The sequence below is a fragment of the Berghia stephanieae genome, chromosome 8, assembly GCF_034508935.2.
Source record: "Berghia stephanieae isolate SIO BIC M18660-M18661 chromosome 8, UCSD_Bste_1.3, whole genome shotgun sequence".
Classification (NCBI taxonomy): Eukaryota; Metazoa; Mollusca; class Gastropoda; order Nudibranchia; family Aeolidiidae; genus Berghia; species Berghia stephanieae.
The window spans coordinates 33,176,272-33,195,306 of record NC_088367.1 but is presented as its reverse complement, the minus strand read 5'-3'; the positions used below and the strand labels follow the sequence as shown (position 1 = coordinate 33,195,306).

At 34.8% G+C, this 19,035-nt stretch overlaps 2 protein-coding genes across 4 annotated transcripts in view; one reads left to right on the top strand and one right to left on the bottom strand.

Moving 5' to 3' along the window:
* LOC144978534 (osmotic avoidance abnormal protein 3-like) overlaps positions 1 to 6,618 on the bottom strand; it is a 30,603-nt gene extending 23,985 nt beyond the window's left edge. For 2 of the 3 annotated variants that reach the window (XM_078924725.1, XM_078924727.1), the window contains exons 1-7: positions 6,557 to 6,611; positions 5,743 to 5,979; positions 4,520 to 4,635; positions 3,648 to 3,817; positions 2,287 to 2,520; positions 1,272 to 1,411; positions 1 to 50 (exon numbers count right to left, since the gene is read on the bottom strand). The exon at positions 1 to 50 is cut by the window's left edge and continues 188 nt beyond it. In XM_078924725.1, the coding sequence (XP_078780851.1) occupies positions 1 to 50; positions 1,272 to 1,411; positions 2,287 to 2,520; positions 3,648 to 3,817; positions 4,520 to 4,635; positions 5,743 to 5,970 (938 nt within the window). In that variant the 5' untranslated portion in view covers positions 5,971 to 5,979; positions 6,557 to 6,611. Of the gene's footprint in view, positions 51 to 1,271; positions 1,412 to 2,286; positions 2,521 to 3,647; positions 3,818 to 4,519; positions 4,636 to 5,742; positions 5,980 to 6,556 lie in introns of all 3 variants that reach the window. The other variant, XM_078924726.1, reaches the window with a different exon arrangement.
* A 378-nt stretch (positions 6,619 to 6,996) lies between these two features.
* LOC144978536 (uncharacterized) lies at positions 6,997 to 18,454 on the top strand. Its single transcript, XM_078924728.1, has 9 exons — positions 6,997 to 7,131; positions 8,709 to 8,887; positions 9,290 to 9,491; positions 11,733 to 11,897; positions 12,847 to 13,028; positions 13,641 to 13,713; positions 14,892 to 15,056; positions 16,148 to 16,289; positions 17,094 to 18,454. The coding sequence occupies exons 1-9, from the start codon at positions 7,023 to 7,025 to the stop codon at positions 17,251 to 17,253; spliced, it is 1,377 nt and encodes a 458-aa protein (XP_078780854.1). The 5' UTR covers positions 6,997 to 7,022; the 3' UTR covers positions 17,254 to 18,454.
* The last annotated feature ends 581 nt before the right edge of the window (positions 18,455 to 19,035 follow it).

Below are 19,035 nucleotides of genomic sequence, written 5' to 3'. Positions count from 1 at the left end.
GGCGACAGACAGGCGACCATCATTGTTTTTGTGTTCCCTCCAAGAGAATCCTGTTAAAGAACAAGTGAGATGGAGAGATTCTGAGATGAAAGTATAATTGACAAATAGGGAAATCCAGCCTTAGTAAATAATATTTGAAAATAGCTTTTCTGAATACAGTTCTTGCTGAATTCTAGCACGCTCTTCAATACGGCACGCAGGAGTTGGGTGATCAAATTTTACCTATATAATCAATCATTACCTTCAATGGGCATCGGGTTTTGGCACCCTCAGATTCTATCACGCTTTTTTGCTTCTCCTGAGAGCGTGCTAGAATACAGCGAACACTGTATAATCAATTTCATTAATTCATCATTACAAATATGAACGTTTATACATCTCATTTCCATGGATTCCTCATGCTTAATCTGCTTCACCATGTTTCATTTATTCCCCCCTGCATGCCATATGGAAGCATATTTCCATTTTATACAGTACTAGTTGCCTGTTAGGTGTCCTTTTAGTGTTAACATTCTTACAATATGTGTCACTGCCATTCATCAGGTTCTCATTCACATCAGAGTTGATTTAGGTACGTTTCTTTATTTTTAATGGGATGACACTAGGCTTGTGCCCTGCTGATCGAATCGTAGAGTCCTCCTGTGACCAATGTGAAATGCAGTCCTTTGAATAGACACTTTACTCACATTTCCTCATGATACTCAAGTGTAAAATGTGGTTTATTTAGCGTCAAAAATATTGTTTTGCTGTGACAGCTAAGCATTGGATTTATCTCAGAGGTCATTTTCTCACAGAAAGATGCAGTAGTATCAGTATATTTCATGATTACAATCAGTTAAGCACAACAACCCTGAATATAGATCTTAGGGAGACACATCTAACAAGCTTGACTATAATTACTTAAAGGTTTATATGATTGTGAAGAAAATATGATGCTTAGTGCACAATGTAAAAATTGCAGCAAAATTTTCAGGAACAAAAATCCCTTCCTAATTTTGTTTAAAAAAAAAAACAAAGAAAAACATGGTAGGCTACACTACATATCAAGAAGCCCAGGCTTAGCTTGTTATTATTATTGTTGTTTCGGTTGCTTGTTACTTCCTGTTTTTTTGTTGTTTTTTTTTTGTTTTTTTTTGTTTTTTGTTGATGTTTATGTTGTTGTTTTTGTTGTTGTTGCTATCAATGTCGTTTTTTGTAAAACTGTTTTATGCATAAGTGTTAAGTTAAACAAATGTCCTCCTTATAATAATTGTATTTTCAGAATTAAACACCTGCAGAAGACGAGTCAGTTTGGAGTCTCTGTATGGAATATGTTTGGATTTTCCATCAACAAGGGCTGAAATGACGTTACCAAGGGCAGACAGTGACAGATTGATCTTTGTTGCCTCCTTCAATCGATCACCAGTAGCACCTGTGAAAATGAACAAAAAAAGTGAGCTTTTATATACCGCAATATCCACTAAATGTGCTCAAAGCACTTTACAAAGGGTCCATGACCACCAGCAACACATAACATGTAGAACGAGACATGACGCCCGTTAGTCGATATTACAATTTTTTGTGAGAGAGACAACGCTTTTAATGACCAGGTACTCATTTTACACCTGAGTACGGTGTGAGAATGTGAGTAAAGAGCCTTTTCCAAGGACTCAACTGTGCTTGAGCGAGGCTCAAACTCTGGACCCTCCACTCTGAAAGTGAGTGTCATACCACAAAACCACATAGGCGCAAACAGACAAAAAATTAAAACTCATGAAATATTTAGCATTAACAAAACATCAGTACAAGCGCAGCATTTAAAAAACATACAGAAAAAAACTAGAAAGAGCTAAAGGAAATTTAATGTATAAAAAAAAAAGAATAGCTTTAGTGATTTAAAATCAGTAACAAAACTATTCTGACATTGTCACAAGCTAAGAGGAAAGCAGTACACTTTCATAAAAAGGAAGAAATAAGGTTAATTTCCACGTGCTATATGATCTGAAAAAGTGTGTATATGATCTTTTTCAGATCTTTATCTTACACCACTGCCTGCTCCCTAATTTTTCTCGTAATGCTTCATGATAAACTCAACCAGAACCATTATTAAGAAGAAAAAAATTCAAATAAAAAAATTAAACAAATATGCCTTAAAATCTTTATGATGAGTATGAAATGATTTCATCCATTGCAATTTTCATATAGAGATTAAAAAAAAATATGATAGCTTAACTTATCCCAGGGTCACTTTTGCTCACACCAGGGTTACAATACAATTGATCTATACAATTACAATATTCCACTCACCAGTTTTTCCTTGTCTCTCACTACCAGCCAAATCCACCAAATTTAATTTGCCAGCACGGATGTGATCCTCTCCTTCCTCATCAGTTTGGATCATCTCAAGGGATATAGAGAAAATGGAATGGCTTCTAGAAGAATCTGCATTCATCAGGGTAGCCCCTGTACTCCTGTTGGTCCAACCACGAGCCATTATAGTCTCACATTCATTGACGTTATGAACAGGATGTAAGGATAATCCTATAAAGTTATTTCAAAAAATCAAAAAAAGTGTTATAAAAAATTAAAAGTGGACATTTTTTTAAAAAGGCAATTATTTCAATAAAATAAATAAATAATTAAAATTCCTTTTTTTTCATCCCATAGGAGAAATTTGTCTTTAGGGCCATCCTATAGGAGAAATTCGTCTTAAGGGTCTATTCCAAGGAAAGACTGGAATAACCAATGGGTCAGCCATAGTGCAATGAGTGGGTATTCGAACTCAGTACCATTCGAGTATGAAGCAAAGACTGTACTACTGAGCCACGCTGTCAATGTGAATTGACATAATCTTTGACAACCACGTTTAACAGATCGGAGCTTTTTTGGTAAAAATCCTGTTTAAAATCAGGATCTTGGGTGCATTGGCAAAAAAAGACAGTCTTTCAATATTCTGTTTCTTTCGATAACTGGTATCTTAGCGAGACTGGGATACAAAAAAGTGGGATCTAAGACAGAGACATGTGCTTCACTATGCATAAAGTCATTATTCAAAGCTCACTGAATTGTTTTTATATTTGGAATATTAAACTAAGTTGCATCTGGAATATTAAACCGAGTGGCTAATAATTTTCTGGGTGTTTGTAAATATAGGGAAACAAAGAACGGTGAAACAAGTAACGCTGTGAAAGATTTAAACTAACCAGACCCTTCCCATCTGAGTAACCACTGTTATCCCATTCACTGTATCAATCAATAAATATCAACACGTAGGGGTCCCAAAATCTCATTTGGTGGAACATTCGTTTCACACATAGGGGAGATTCTTTTTTTGACCCCCCCCCCCCCCCCTATCCACCCAGCAAAATTTGGGTAGCTGGGTCAAGTACTTCTTGATAGACTAGCATCCTATCCATTGTCCATTTCACGCTATAAAAACTGGGATCAACTCTAGCTACATGGGCACTGAAGGACTACGTAATATCAACAAGTAAAAGACAAGATAAAAAAATCAAAGAAAGTATTAAATTTAATCTTTTTTCAACCAAAATTTTCCCTTCTTAATAAAACATTATTTTCCTGAATGATCTCTAAAAGCATTTAAGTGGTAACCCATGAGGTGCTTGTATGTAACTCTGCAACTAATTATAACATATTCACTCCCTCACCATTGACATAGACTCCTTTGTCTGGATGTTCTTTCAGGTCCAGCTTTTGTTTCACATCTTTTCCTAATAAATCTCGAATTTCTTCATTGTAGATTTCCAGGTAGGATGCGTGGATGAGAAATTTAGTACCTTCTGATAGACTTATAGTTTCAAAAATATGTGCAAAAGATCTGAAAACAAAACACGTGAAATACAAATCAATACAAATTTTGGTTAAAAGGCAAAAAGTATGACAAAGAAGATGAGTTCAAACAGAAACATGAAAGTGGAGATCAAAACTGAACAGTCCTTCAGAGCCACAAGGTCCATGGAGCCAGAGTTTATCCTAGTTTCTATGACGTTAAACAGACAATAGTAATTGTTGCTACCCTTTGGATAGGATGCTAATCTATCGTGAAGTGCTTTCCACCAGATCTAAGAGACCTAGCTACCCTTTCACTGCTGGGTGGACAAAAAAATCGACTTCACCTGGGATCAAACCAGGTCACTTTATATTTGAAGCGAGTGCTCTACCAACTGAGCTATTGGGATCCCCACACACACAAAAAAAAAAAAATAATAAATGAAGTATCTGTATATTCTGGATTAAATCATTTTTGTAATCCCATCTTGTCACTTGCTCAGGATCCCCATAAAAAAATTACAACCCTGACAAATTATTAAATGAAATAATAAATGAAAGATATAGGCTATAGGCATTCCGAAGAACAGATCGTGTATAAACAGCAAGCAAAAGTAATGCGATTTCAACTGGAAGTGAATGAAAAGGAATAAAGAAAGTGAATTGTGAAATACAATGGAATTTAGTATTTTTAAAAGGGTAATTTTCCAATTTATTGAACTCCAAGCAGCTTTTTAAAAATGTAAAATACCTCGGAATGATTCCTCTTTGTGTTGCTGGGTTGGGGATTCCTTGCATTGAAAAACTTTTTCCACAGCCTGTTTGTCCATAGGCGAATATTGTTCCATTATATCCTTCTGTCACTCCCTGAAAAGGGGATTTAAAAAAATATAATTCTGCTCCGCTTTCTCCTTCTCTTCTTTATCTTTTACAACTACTACTATTATCTCTTCTTCTTCTTCTTCTTCTTCTTCTTCTTCTTCTTCTTCTTCTTCTTCTTCTTCTTCTTCTTCTTCTTCTTCTTCTTCTTCTTCTTCTTCTCATACTTATAATATACCCACTGGTTATACCAAACTGATCATTGTTGTCAATATTCATTGCTAATGGTCGTCTTTGGTTTATCGTTAATAGTCTTAATTCCGTTCAGGCACTTAACACTATATTATTCCATTAGAAAAAACAACGTTGAATGATAAAGTAAAGATAAAACTATCAACATCAAATGACGGAATATTAAATCTGACATCCAAGCAACCAGATTTGTATTTCATTGACTTTATTCATTCCCTACAAAATGTCAAACGGGGATCTCATCTTTAAGCAAAACACCCTGCATTGTGTAAGACATACAATAGAATGGTAATTAATACTATCTAAATCAAAAATAGAAATTAACAATATTACTCAGAATCGAAATAATAAAAAAAATAGGTTTTGAAAAATAGAGAAAAAAAAAACAAACAAAAAAAAACAACAGAGGAATGCAACAAAATAATTACAAATGCCTTCTCATCCATAACCAATATCCACATGGAAAAGGCACAGTGTTCATCACAACATGAAATAAAGAGTAAGGACAATCGAACAAACGATTGAATCGTTTTTATAAAAAACACCAAAATATCTTCATAACATGAAGCCAGATAAAATACAATCGTAGTCAGTTATTATATACAATGTTTACTATTCTTCCTTTTATTATCTAAAGTCGCCTTTACTTTTTCTTTCCAAACATGTTCCAATAATGGAACACCATATCTGCTGGTACTAAGATATTAAATATAGATGAGACCTTTAAAATGCACTACAGATTTTCACCATCAGAAAAGCACCACAATTTGGGTACAACCACTTATTAATGCGTAATTAACTGTACGCGATGCTTGAATAAATTGTATCTAAAGTGTCTAATTCTTAAGAAAGCTGACAGACCAAATAAATATCCAAAATTCAAGACTTTCATGAATGAAATACCTCTACAAGGGGGTAGGCAATCTCATTATAAATCTGTTCTGTTGTTGAATCTGTGAAATAAGCTCCATCAAAAGTAAAATTCTTCGGAACAGGTTTCTTGTCAGCAGGGTTGGTAATGCTGCAGACAGCTCTCTTTGATTCCATAGATACTACACAAGAACATTTTAGATCCTTCTCTCGCTGATTCATGGGACGGCATCTTACGATTACTTTAACACACTCTGCCATTGTGTGTTGCTGAATCAAATGGAAAACAAGAAATGTTAATTGCCCAATAGGTATATAATGGAAAAAGGTCAATATTTACTTAATATAAATATATGTATCGTTTTAACACGTCTGTTGAGTTTTTTTCAAAGTTTAGCGATAGGTTTCGGAACATTTGCCCCAATTCATAATACGAGACGTCTAATAATACTTTTTTTATTATTTACAATCTAGAATCTAGACGTCTAGATAGATTAGATAGACTAGATACTCTTCTCATTATCATTATTAACCACTCTGACAAAACCAGCACACAAAAAGTATGCTTAGATTCCTTCATGCATTGGCTTCCATTCAAAGACAAAAGTGTTTACCTATAGCTAAATCTATGAGAGTATGGAAAGTCAACGAACTTTAGTTTATTTTGTGGCGTTGCCAAGTGTAAACAAACTGGATTGTTGATTACTGAGTGTCTGAAAACGAAATATATCGAACGATTCGTCTATACATAATTACAATATTAATACATATGATTATTAAGACAAGCTCTGGTGGCACAAAGTCGGGATTTTATTTTTCAAACTAACAGTCAATAATAATATCTTACATGGTAAGCACAGCTGACACAGACAGTATACACTGGATACAATGGATTCCGGAAACAGTTCGTAGTTCGTAGAAATTCTCTTTGCTGACATTCAATTAAAGTTTCGTTTAATTGGGTAATGGTAGTCTCTGCTATATTTTTTTCTTGGTACCCCAAATTGATTCTGTTCTTTTAGTAGATAGCTATTGGTGTTGTTCAGATGACACAGATGCATAGATAGGTACTGCTGCCACTTTTGAAACATTTGCACCATTTTCAACCGTCAGTAATGTTTTTACGACATACCATTTTAAAATATTCATTTATTCACGGAATCATATATTCACATAAGGAATAAGGATATGTATTAAGATTGATATTTCGTAAAATTAATTTATTGAGAAAGTGTTTTGCATAAAAAAATATTTGTTAAATGCCTGGATACCAATACGACAACAAACAAATTTGTTTTCAATAGTAAACAAAAATGGCGGATCTATCTGTTGATAGCAGATTAGATTCTGCTAACCAGTCTCAAAATGGATTGAGATCAGCGGATTCCAGTCGGAAATCAACGCCAAAATCCATTCCTCCTGGTAAAGTTTAATGCTGACTCAAAACGATTAGAGAATATTTATTTCATGTTTTATTTTTCTCTAATCATCATCGCCAATTAAAACTGAAACTCTCTTCTCTCTCTCTCTCTCTCTCTCTCTCTCTCTCTCTCTCTCTCTCTCTCTCTCTCTCTCTCTCTCTCTCTCTCTCTCTCTCTCTCTCTCTCTCTCTCTCTCTCTCTCTCTCTCTCTCTCTCTCTCTCTCTCTCTCTCTCTCTGGTGGACATCCCATATGTCAGGTCCACATGCTGGTTCTCGCTCATCGATGGGACAGCTCCATTACAAGTGGTCACAGTATTTAGTAACTGTCAGACATTGGCTGGACATTGAGGAGTTCTCTTGTAACAACGAGGATACAGTATTTTTAAGGGCTGAAAATTAGACACACAACAAGTAACTCTAGGCCATTCCAATTTGTCGATGTGAAGGCAGCGAGTTTATGGGCTCAGTCAACAGAATCTAAGTAAATCCAAAGAGGAACCTGTTCGAGTTGTATTATGTGCAGTTATACTTATACAAGTGTTTTATGTGATAGATTGCGCTTAGCAGTCTAAACCCATGAGGGATGAGACGTGCAATATAAGGGCTTATCATTATCATAACTATTATAATTATTCTCACAATCATATCATATACCATCCTCATTTTATATTGGTATCATTATAACAGCTGTCCTCTGACTGCTAACACAAAGGGCATCAATTTGTCCATGGTGAATGTCAATACACAAAATGAAAATAGCTAATTCACTCACATCATTTGATTTACAACAAGTTATAACTGTCAACAATTATGTACAATAATATATTAATTAACTTACACCCCAGTCAGAAATTGTTAGCTCTTAACAAAGAGTCAGTTGGTGATTCTTTTGGCATAATGAAATGGTTTGCGTGAGTTTTTGTTTTTTTAATTAATCTTTTTCTGTCTCTTCGTGCGAAAATATATTTAGATGTTGGTACATCGAAGCTTTGAAGATGAATGACTTGGACTTTCAATTTAGTGTTATGACTAACCAAGCAATTGTTTTTTTAGACATGTTTTGACCAATCAGCTTTGAAAATAAAGAAGAGGAAGAAAGAAGGGAAGGAAGACAGTTGTAAATAGAGAAGAGAAGAAGACAGAGAGAGAGAGAGAGAGAGAGAGAGAGAGAGAGAGAGAGAGAGAGAGAGAGAGAGAAAGAGGCAGATAAAACAATTGTTGGGGAGGAGGGGGGAGAGAGACAAAGATAAGGCCCTCGGTAAGACACATTCACTGAGTGAAAAGTGCTCACCTGACAGTAAGACTGAAGAGCAAACTGTGCTCACTACTCACAACAAGCAGTAGGTCAAGATCGTGACTGTCATTTTTCAAAAAATTAGGGTTAGGTGAATTTTGATAAAAATATGAGGCTCTTGTCCTGAAAAGTAGAGTTGATGGCGTGTAAAATAAGATCTAATGAACATCAAGGAGCAATGTGGCCAATATATACTGTAGGGCAATCTTTAGTGAGATTTTTAAATGCCAAAACCAAGTTCAGATAAGATTCCTAATATATGTATATACTTTTTTTGTTCAAGCTGTCAAAGATGAATTCATGTCAGCAACAGAACAGGGAGATGCAGAAAAAGTCAGACGTATGTTGATGGAGCAGAAAATTGGCGCTGACACAGTTGCAACACGAGAGGGATTTGGGCGCAATGCCTTATCTGTTGCAGCAACATATGGACAAACATTTGTTTTAGCTGAATTACTTAGAGTAAGTAAAATATCTTTTGAATTTAAGATTTTCGTTTGATCTCTTAGTAGATTCTTCCTGTTTTTGACAAATGTGGTTTATCTTGTTTTGTTTTTTGTTTTTGTTGTTTTTTTTACTTTCATAGAACATTACTAAGTGTAGCAACAACTAGATTATCGTGATCAGAAAATATCCCTGAAAATCTCCCATCTCAGTGAAACCCTGAAATTGTTGCATTGTGAAGGCTATTATGTACGTTTTTGTAGGAATTCATTATAAATGTTTATATACATCTATAAAACAAAATACATTCTGGTGTCATTCCTATTTTTTGTAGTTTTGTAATTATTGTAACTTTTAAACGTTGAATTCGAAAATCATGACATCGTCAAATAAGATATTTTTTCTCATCTTTATTTTGAGGGAGGAGCAGATCCTACAATTAAAACTGCCAGCCAGCGCATCCCTCTACATGAAGCTTGTATTGGTGGCCATTTTGATTGTGTTCTTTTGCTAACAGATGTTATGTCAGACTTAAACATCACAGACAGGAATGGACAAACAGCAGTGCATCTAGCAGCTTTTAATGGAGAAACGAAATGTCTTAAACTTTTGGCTGAAAAGGGCAAGTACAATTCAACTTTTTAAATTCTAGTAAACTCTGATGGTCTACCTCGCATTCGCGGAAATCCCCGATTTTGGAGTCAGAGTAGGAATTTCTCCCTTTAAAAATAATTATATTTCCCCCAATGAAATGTACTGGTAGTGAGAGACTTGATATGTGTGTAACAAAAAGGTGCAGTTTCCCACTCTCCAGAAGTTAGCTAGAGTATCAATGATAGTTTATCATCTTAATTTTTCTAAAAGTGGGGGTTAGTGCAGTAAAAGTGGGACATAATTTTCCTCCTTTTTCACTTTTTGTGACCATCACCACAGATTTTAAATTATCATGGTGGCAAATCAAGATTTTGAACAAATACGGTTATCTGATGAATATAAATCCAACTGAACTGTGTTTCAGAATTATATATTTTATTTATGAATTCCCGAAAGGAAATTGTATGACAAAGAACTCTTTATATGACAACTTATACTGGATACTTGGACCATTCAAACCATTAATATTGAATTTTTGCTGGACGCAAACCTCAAATAAAAGATTCAATGAACTGAAAATTCTGTATTTATTCTACAGAGGCGTGCAATAAGACATGGAGTATATTGATCTTAAAAGTAACAGTATAAGAGTCTTCCTTAAAGAAATTAAGGAGCAGGTACAAGTATAAGATAAAGATCTGAACAAGTGTGTATGAAAGGTGCCAGACAAAGCCAGAAAGAGAAATAGAAGAAAAAAAAACATCCCAAAAAATCAGTCGACCTTGACTGGGGATTCAACCTCAGACCTTCTGATTACAGGTCAGAGTCTTCCTTACTCATGGAACTGCAGCTAGTTTTGATAAATATCTTGACAAGAAGGCAGTCTGTAACCACTGGCAATAAATGTTGGAAACTGACCAGTTCTCACCAAATTTTTTTAAAATGTGAACATCAATTTAGGTGACAGAGTGTGCTTGGCTATCAGAAACAAACTCTCCTTTATTCTCCCATTTCTTTATTAACTTGCTCAATCCTAGAGATTTTTGCTACTTTTCAAAATTGGAAAAAAAATGTATTAAAAATGAGCCTGTACATAGATAGTTTTATTCAACTACCATTATTATGTAAAAACTAAAAACATTAGCTTTGATACAGTACATGCCGGCATTAAACACGCCGGCATAAAGCACGTTTCGGACTCAAGCACGCTAAACTGCTCTTACCTAATTTTTACTATATAAATTGCACGCCTTCAAGCACGGGAACTTCGGCTTCGGGCACGCTTCATTTACAAGACAGTGAATACAATCACTGGGGCCGACATACTACGTTTCAACAATGACCCATAAAATTCGAACACCGCAGCGGTAGTGTGTTAAGACAAACACGAAGAACGTAAGTAATAGTAATAGAGCTACACATCTAAGTACGCGTGATGCACGAGTGCTGCAGTTAGCCTGTGTCGTGTGGGTAGTGTGTGTGTAGCTTTGACACCCGTACACAGCAGTGAGCATAGCCGAGTCTCGTGCGTGCTACACACACTTCCCGTCGTTTATAAGGAAGCGGCCCCGAGTTGAGGTGGAAGAGGAGAGTGTTGATGAAGAAGTAGAAGAATCAGCGGTCAAAATGCCTTCTTCCTCTGAGCTGTTGCAAAGCCTGAACACTATTCGTTTCATCATGGAGTCTGCTGGCCTCACATCTCAAACTAAATTTGAGGCAATTACAAGAGCTGTACAGGGGAGTGTTATTTCAAATTGAAAGCAAAGCACTCTTACTGATTATTTCCACTCAAAATGAAACAGCCCCAATCCTTCCCAACACCCAACTTTCTTCACCATGTCAAATTATTCCATGTTTTTATTTTCACTACCTTTTCCATACCCTTCGATTTCTTCATTACTCTTTCCTTATTGTTATTGCAATGATAAATAAATAAATAAATAAAACCAAAAAAAAACAACAACAAACCAAAAAGAAAAAACCCAAAAATAGTAGACTTGTGCGCGATCACAAGTTCCATACAAAGGGAAGAAACTGTGGAAATTCTCTACATGGAAATCTCTACTTCGCACTCAAGCACGGTTCGGCATTAAAGCCGGCATGTACTGTATACGCCTATAATTTGTCTCAGAAAAATGTAATAAATAGGCATGGGGTAAAAGTAACCCGGGCAAACTACGGATATAGTCGGTGTTAGGGTTGAGTGAATTAACAATTAATTTTTTTATAATTATCAAATCAAATGCTTCTTTTTTTCTATGATTGACAGGAGCAAATCTTGTGGCTGCAGATCACAAAGGAAGGCAAGCAGCTCATCTGGCTGCAATGAGAAATCACACAAAGGTTTTACAAGTGCTATTTGACCACGGAGTAGATCTTGATTGTCAGTGTGAACTTGGAAAAACCCCATTACACTATGCGGCCCAACACGGAGGTATATGTCTTGTATAACAATTAATGTATCTTTTTTTCTAGATATATTGCATGTGGGGTCCTGATAGTTCAGTTTGTAGAGTACTTGCTTCACATGCAAAGTGACCCAGATTGATCCGGGTGCAGTCAAGATTTTTTCTGACCCCCCTGTCCACCCAACATGATTGGGTAGCTGGGTCTGTTAAATCTTGCGGAAAGTACTTTGCGATAGACTAATGTCCTATCCAAAGGATAGCAAGCAATTGTTGTTGTCCGTTTCACACTATAGAAACTGGGATAAACTGCGGCTCTATGGGCCCAATGGCTCTGAAGGACTTTTTTTGTTTTGCATGTTGATAGTTGCAGTATTTAAAAACTACATCAATGATTAAATTACAATGTACGTTAGTATGGTGCATTTCCACATATTTACCATGTTCACTGCTATCCACAACTCTTCATTTATTCTCTTAGCAGGCTATACGGAATCCGATTTCAATTTCATGCAATACATGACGCCTGTTAGGCATCTTCTTTATTCTAGTAGTCTTACAGTATTTGTTCCCCCGTTACAGATTATAGCCAAGTACTCATTCACACATTATTATAATATTTCTTTCTCTCTCTCTCTCTCTCTCTCTCTCTCTCTCTCTCTCTCTCTCTCTCTCTCTCTCTCTCCCTCCCTCTCTCTCTCTCTCTCTCTCTCTCTCTCTCTCTCTCTCTCTCTCTCTCTCTCTCTCTCTCTCTCTCTCTCTCTCTCTCTCTATCTATCTATCTATCTATCTATCTCCTCACTCTATCTATCTATAAATATCTATCATTTTTCACCTATATATCTTTTTTTTCTATTTGTTTTTTTTTTTTAATCAAACAATTTTTCCCTCGTAGGGTACTCTGAGACTGAGACAGATTTTCCAATTTTTAAATTTCAGTACACATGTTCCATCGTGTATATTTATTTACCTTCTCAGGTTTAGAGTCAGTTGTTTGTTTAGTCGAGAGAGATTGTGACACAACCCTAGGAGATAGTAGCACAAGCTTGGCTGGTCACTTGGCAGCAAGGCATGATCGCGTTGACTGCTTGAAATTCTTGGTGAAACAAGGAACTGCTATTGATGTCACTCAGGGAGAAGGAAAGTCGTCTTCACACATAGTACGTCAAAGAGAGAGAGAGAGAGAGAGAGAGAGAGAGAGAGAGAGAGAGAGAGAGAGAGAGAGAGAGAGAGAATTTATGTGTTCTGTGTGTGTCTTCCTTTGTTTTTTGTTGGTTTTTTTTCTAACTGTAACTTTGCAATAATTGTCTCCTGGGACTATTATTATTATTTTTAAAATCATAATTATTATTATTATTATTATTATTATTATTATTATTGTTATTGTTGTTATTATTATTATTATTATTATTATTATTATCATCATCATCATCATCATCATCATCATCATCATCATCATCATCATCATCATCATCATCATCATCATCATTATTAAATCTAATGATAAATATTTATAACCCCCATAGATCTATTCTCATCTTTCTTTTCTTCTTATGCATTGATATGACGTAAAAGAGTCACAAGCATACTAAACTCAAAAGAAAAAAAAAGTATATATTAAAAAATCTAAGAGCGAATATTCATGGTGTATAAAATGCAATGTAATTTCAGCATTATCACTTAGGACATCTGCAAATCTGTACTCTTTTGGGGTTTTTTTGTGAATATAACTCCATATATTCTATATTATTATACTTTCTTTTTCACCACAGGCTTCTTTACATGGAGCTGTCAATGTGTTCCACTGGCTAATGGAAAGTGAAGCCGATGTTAATTTGAAAGATAGTGAGTTTCAATGCTTGAGTGGTTTATATTTAAATTAATATGTTTTATATAATTATTGCACCATGAGCTCTTCAGATCAAAGGTAGTAGAATCAAAGCTGATAATTGGGAAGCCACTTTATTTGAATGATCTGTCTGTGATAGGTTTATCTATTTACAGTGGAATCCTGATAAAGCCAACACTGCCGGACCAGAAAGATTGGTTGACTTTAAGCAAGGTTGGCTTTATCCGTTATCAATGGAATACACTAATGAGATAAAGAACAGAAAATTTGGGTTGACTTTATTCGGAAGTTGTCTTTCTGTGGATTTCACTGTAATTTACATTGGGAAATCAGAAAGCATGGAGACCTTCAGCAGACATAAGATTTTCTTTTTCTTTCCATGTAATGAAAAATAAAAATTTTCCGAATGAGATGAATAAGGATGGAATCATCCCTTGTCTTCCGATGAACAAATTATAATCAATAATGACATCAAGTCTATCACCATCCATTCCCCTTTGACCCTCTCCTTACCAACCATGCGTTACGATACAACCAGCACTTTTATCATTCAGACTTCTTTTGTAAATCACACAATTTTTAAAGAAAAATGTTTTATTATAGCTATAAAAAACGTGACACTGTGTTGTAGAGTTCGTCTTGCTAATCAATATTATGCATAAAATGTATTTGTTGCTTTTCTGTTTGAGTAAGAAAAAACTATTTTTGTGTTGGATGGGTGTAAAATTTTGGGGAAAATTCTGAAAATGGTTGGTAAAGAAAGGGTTAAATCGAGCGAGACATTTTAAATTTTATCCCATTTGGCGGTCTTGGGGAACATCACATAAATAATGAGAGCTGAAAAATGATGCAATAGTTTATTTGTTAGGCACACCTGGTTGATTAAAATGTTTAAAATATCTTGTAACTTGTAACTGCACATTATTTTGCAGTCGCCTGATCTGAAGGGAATACACTTAAATGAAGAACAGAAAATTTGGGACCAACAAGAGGTGTTGACTTGAAGCAGAAGTAGACTTTTGAAGAGTGTTGACGTATGCAGATTCCCCTGTATTTACCAGGCTTCTTTTCAATTACCCATTACAAAATTTACAATAAGAAAATGCTTTGAAATAGTAACAACAGAATCATAATATCAAGTTTCAATGAGTTTCTATTTACTTTCACTTTTCAGACTATGGCAATACCCCTGGTCATTACGCTACAGAAGCTGGTCATGCAGAATGCTTTAATTGTTTCCTTCAACACGATGGCAGTATGGAGATTGAAAACTTCAAGGGAGATAATGTTTTGGACTCTGCAAAGAAGGGAGGCCATCCTTTGCTCATGGAAAAGGCTGGTAGGCAAATGGGGCAATTTGGCTGAAGTACTAAGGAAACTACAGTAGAATCCTGATAAAGTCGGTACCACTGGATCAACCGGAAAGATTGGTTGACTTTATTCATTATCAATGGAACACAGATAGAGAACAGAAAATGTTGAACCAACTAGGGGTGTTGACTTTATGCAGATTCCACTGTAGTTTCTGGATGCTCAGTCTGTAGAACAGCCACCTCACAAGCAAATAGACTCGTTTTGATCTGATGATGATTCAAGCTTTTTTTCTTTTTTTCTTCTCATCTCTCCGTTCCCTCAGCGTGATTGGATAGCTGAATCTTTTAGGTGTGATTGAAAGTAGCTGGTAATAGACCAACGCCCTATCAAAAGGATAGCAAGCAGTTGTCCCTTTATGTTTAGCAGGCAATTGTTACTATAAGTTAAACCCTACATAATCCATGATGAACTCCTGCTCCAAAGACTTCATGGTTCTAAAGAATAAGATAAAAGAAATATAAGCAAATACAAGACGGCTATGTGGTCTTGTGCTATGACTCTTTCGGATCGGAGATTATTCGGTTTCTGTAGATTTAAACTGATTCTAGTAATAAGTAGTTGTTTGCTACCGTTACCAACCCTTTGGATAGAATGCTAGTTCTATAGCAATATACATTCCACAAGATATAAAAAGACCCAGCTATCCAATCACTACTGGGTGACTAAGGGGGAGGGGCAATAGGCATATTAAAAGTTTTGACAGGATGCGAGGCAAGTGCTCTGGAACCGAACTATCTGGAACTTCCAACCCACCTACCACTCCCCCCCACCCCCCCCCCTGCCCAACCCCATTCCAACTTTTTGACTTTTGTTTATAAATCATATGAAAGTTAGTTGCGTTTTTGTTTTTGTTATCATGAATAAGTGAAATGAAAAATAGAAAACCAACTTAAAATAGACATTTGTTGATTAAATTTATTTTATTTATACAGCTAACATGTTGACAAATTCTGCGGTCTTAGTTTTAAATAACTTTTTCTTTTTTCATTTCTGCACAATTTCTTTTTGTTTTGTTGCCATTTTGATATCTTTGCATTTGTATTTCCATTTCCTCAGTCAAAAATGAAGTGACATGTCCACTTTGTTTTGTCAAGTTTAAACAAGAAGAGTATGACAAAGCTCACGCCCCCGCCTCTGTGGAGAGAAGCATAACCACTGCTGCTTCCACTGCTTACACATCCCCCTTGCCAGTGGTTGAGTAAGTTCTAATTTGATATCATTGACAAGAAGAAGACTATGTCAATAATGTGCACGCTTACACAATGAAAATATACAGCTAACATTACATAAGTCAATGCTTCTTAAGACGATTTTCAATTAAGTCGATTTTTTTACCAGATCCTACCCACAAGAGATATTAGGATATTAATAATAATAATTTTAAAATAATAATAATAATAATAATAATAATAATAATAATAATAATAATAATAATAATAATAATAATAATAATAATAATAATAATAATAATAATAATAATAATAATTTCTCAGTTATTACTATTCAAATTGAATTGTCAATCTTTCAATATTTTATTGTACCGTCCATTGTTATTGATTTAAAACCAAATGAGGTTGGTGTATAAAATCGTGGTATTCTTTGAATATGATTTCAATTTGTTCAGCTCTGTTTGTTGTTTTTTTTTTTAAAGGAGGTTAAATCTAACTTAAAGAAATTCAGGAGCAGGCACCAGTATAAGATAAAGATCTGAACAAAGTGTGTATGAAAGGTGCCAGACAAAGCAAGAAAGAAAAAACTAAAAAACTGTTTTTAATAAAACATCCCAAAAAATCAGTCTACCTCGAGGTAGACTGATTTTTTGGGATGGTTTTTTTTTCTTCTATTTTTCTTTATTGCTTTGTCTGGCACCTTTCATACACACTTGTTCAGATCTTTAAATCTAACTTCCTTTTTCTTCCATCTGATATTTTTTTTCTCATGTAGAGGGTAAATATAACTTCCTTTTTCTTCCCTCTGATATCATTTTTTTTTCTCCTTTCAGGCGACGTCCCACACAACACCAGATAAATCTGTTTAAAGCAGAGTTAAAGAAGAAAGTTCCAAAGAAAAAATTACCAGATAGAGATTTACCTACGAAATACTTTGGGGAATACCTGGATCCAAATGAAGTTTTCAGGTTTAAATTGGGCAGTAAACGTTAATACAATACATATTGAATTCTATCACACGGTAAATTTTATTCTCCAACTTCAGGCCGAAACATTTAATGTTTGACTAAAACTTCGTTTTTGAAGTCATCAGTCGAAAGGGTTTGTTTACGATTGGTTGGTAAGGAGTTCCAAAGTCGGATGGTGGAAGGGAAGAAAGAGTAAAGATAATGGTTTGTTCTTGAGTGGGGGTATCAAGTGACCTACAGATAATTCTGATGATGAAATATTGGATAGACAAGATGCTGAAATTTAACTTTAAAAATTCTGATTAACTTTGATTTTATTTACAGCACTCATTGGGTTCTAAAATGTTGAATTCCAGTATGTTCTGCAATACATCACGCTGGGGCTGGGTTACTGAATTGTATCTATTCGTGAAGTATTCATTAAGTGTCGATGTTTTTAAATCAAAATTACAAACCTTTCTTTTTCTACAAAAACATATATTTAAGTCTCTGTCAATGTTTCACATTTATTTGATATAGATGTTTTTTTTTTTTAATTTTCTTCTTTTGAGCAATAACTGAAAGGGTGTCTGCTTGTGTGTAGGTGTGTGTGTTTGTGTGTGATATTTAAAATTGTCATTCTTGTAACTGTGAAGCGCATAGAGCATGACCTAGTCATGGTTATGTGTGATACAAGTGCTATATATTATTATTATTATTATCTATATAAGTCGTTACTTCCCATGAGTATGAGTGTTAGACTTTGGCACTCTCAGATTCCAGCAACATTTTTGACTTCTCCTAAGAGCGTGCCAGAATCCACCGAGTACTGTATTTTAATCTTACGTTTTGATTTTTATTGATAAAAATGAATTCCTAAACTGTAAATAAATCGAATTTTGAAAGGTTTCTTTTCTTCAATGACATCTAAGTCACATGGGTGTGACTGCCCTCAAGGTGTAAACAGTCAAGTTACATTCAGGTAAATAATGTACATTTTTTTTTTTTTGGATCAGGTTGGAGTGCTTTAAGCAGAAGATGACTTTAGGAGTGTTGACTTTATGCGGATTCCACTGTAACCTGAGAGTATAACAATAACAGACATGTTTAGGGCAAACTTTGGGATATGAGAGATGAAAGGAACATGTCGGCATATTTATTAATTTTCCTTGTCATTTTGATCACTTTATTGTTTTTACTTTTATATTAATTTTCTATGCAATAAATAATTATTTGTTAATTACTAATCTGATTTTTGAGTTTTTTTTGTGTTTTTTTTTTAATGTTAGTCTAATTTTATTTGTTTAATTATTTATTTTGTTCCAAAAGGACGGGAATATATTCTCTCCAATCTGTTGTAATAGACAATTTAGCAATAATCTGTACATGACGAAATTATTATCAAAATTGTTACACGAGTAACAAAGATATCTTTTGGATTTTAGAACTCAAGAAGATTGTTGATATATTAGATAATGTTTAGTAGTACCAGTCGAGCTCTTGATAACTGTTTTCTTCTTTGTATTTAACTCGTTCATAAGGCAGCAAATAAAGGATGGTGATGCCATGATGACGATGGTGCATGATGATGATAGCGTTGGTGGTGGAGGTGATGGTGATGTCATCGTCAGCAGGGATTTTACGGGGAAAATTGTAGATCTGAAGTTCAAGGGTTGCACTGTAGCCTATATAGCAAAGTTCACATGCATAGACAGAGAGTAAGTTTGTTATTATGTTTAAAGGTTTTATGAAGCTTACAACTCATTTAGGTCATTTTGAACCAATAGAAAATGAAGAAATTGGGATCGTCAAAAAATTCCAGTTTTAT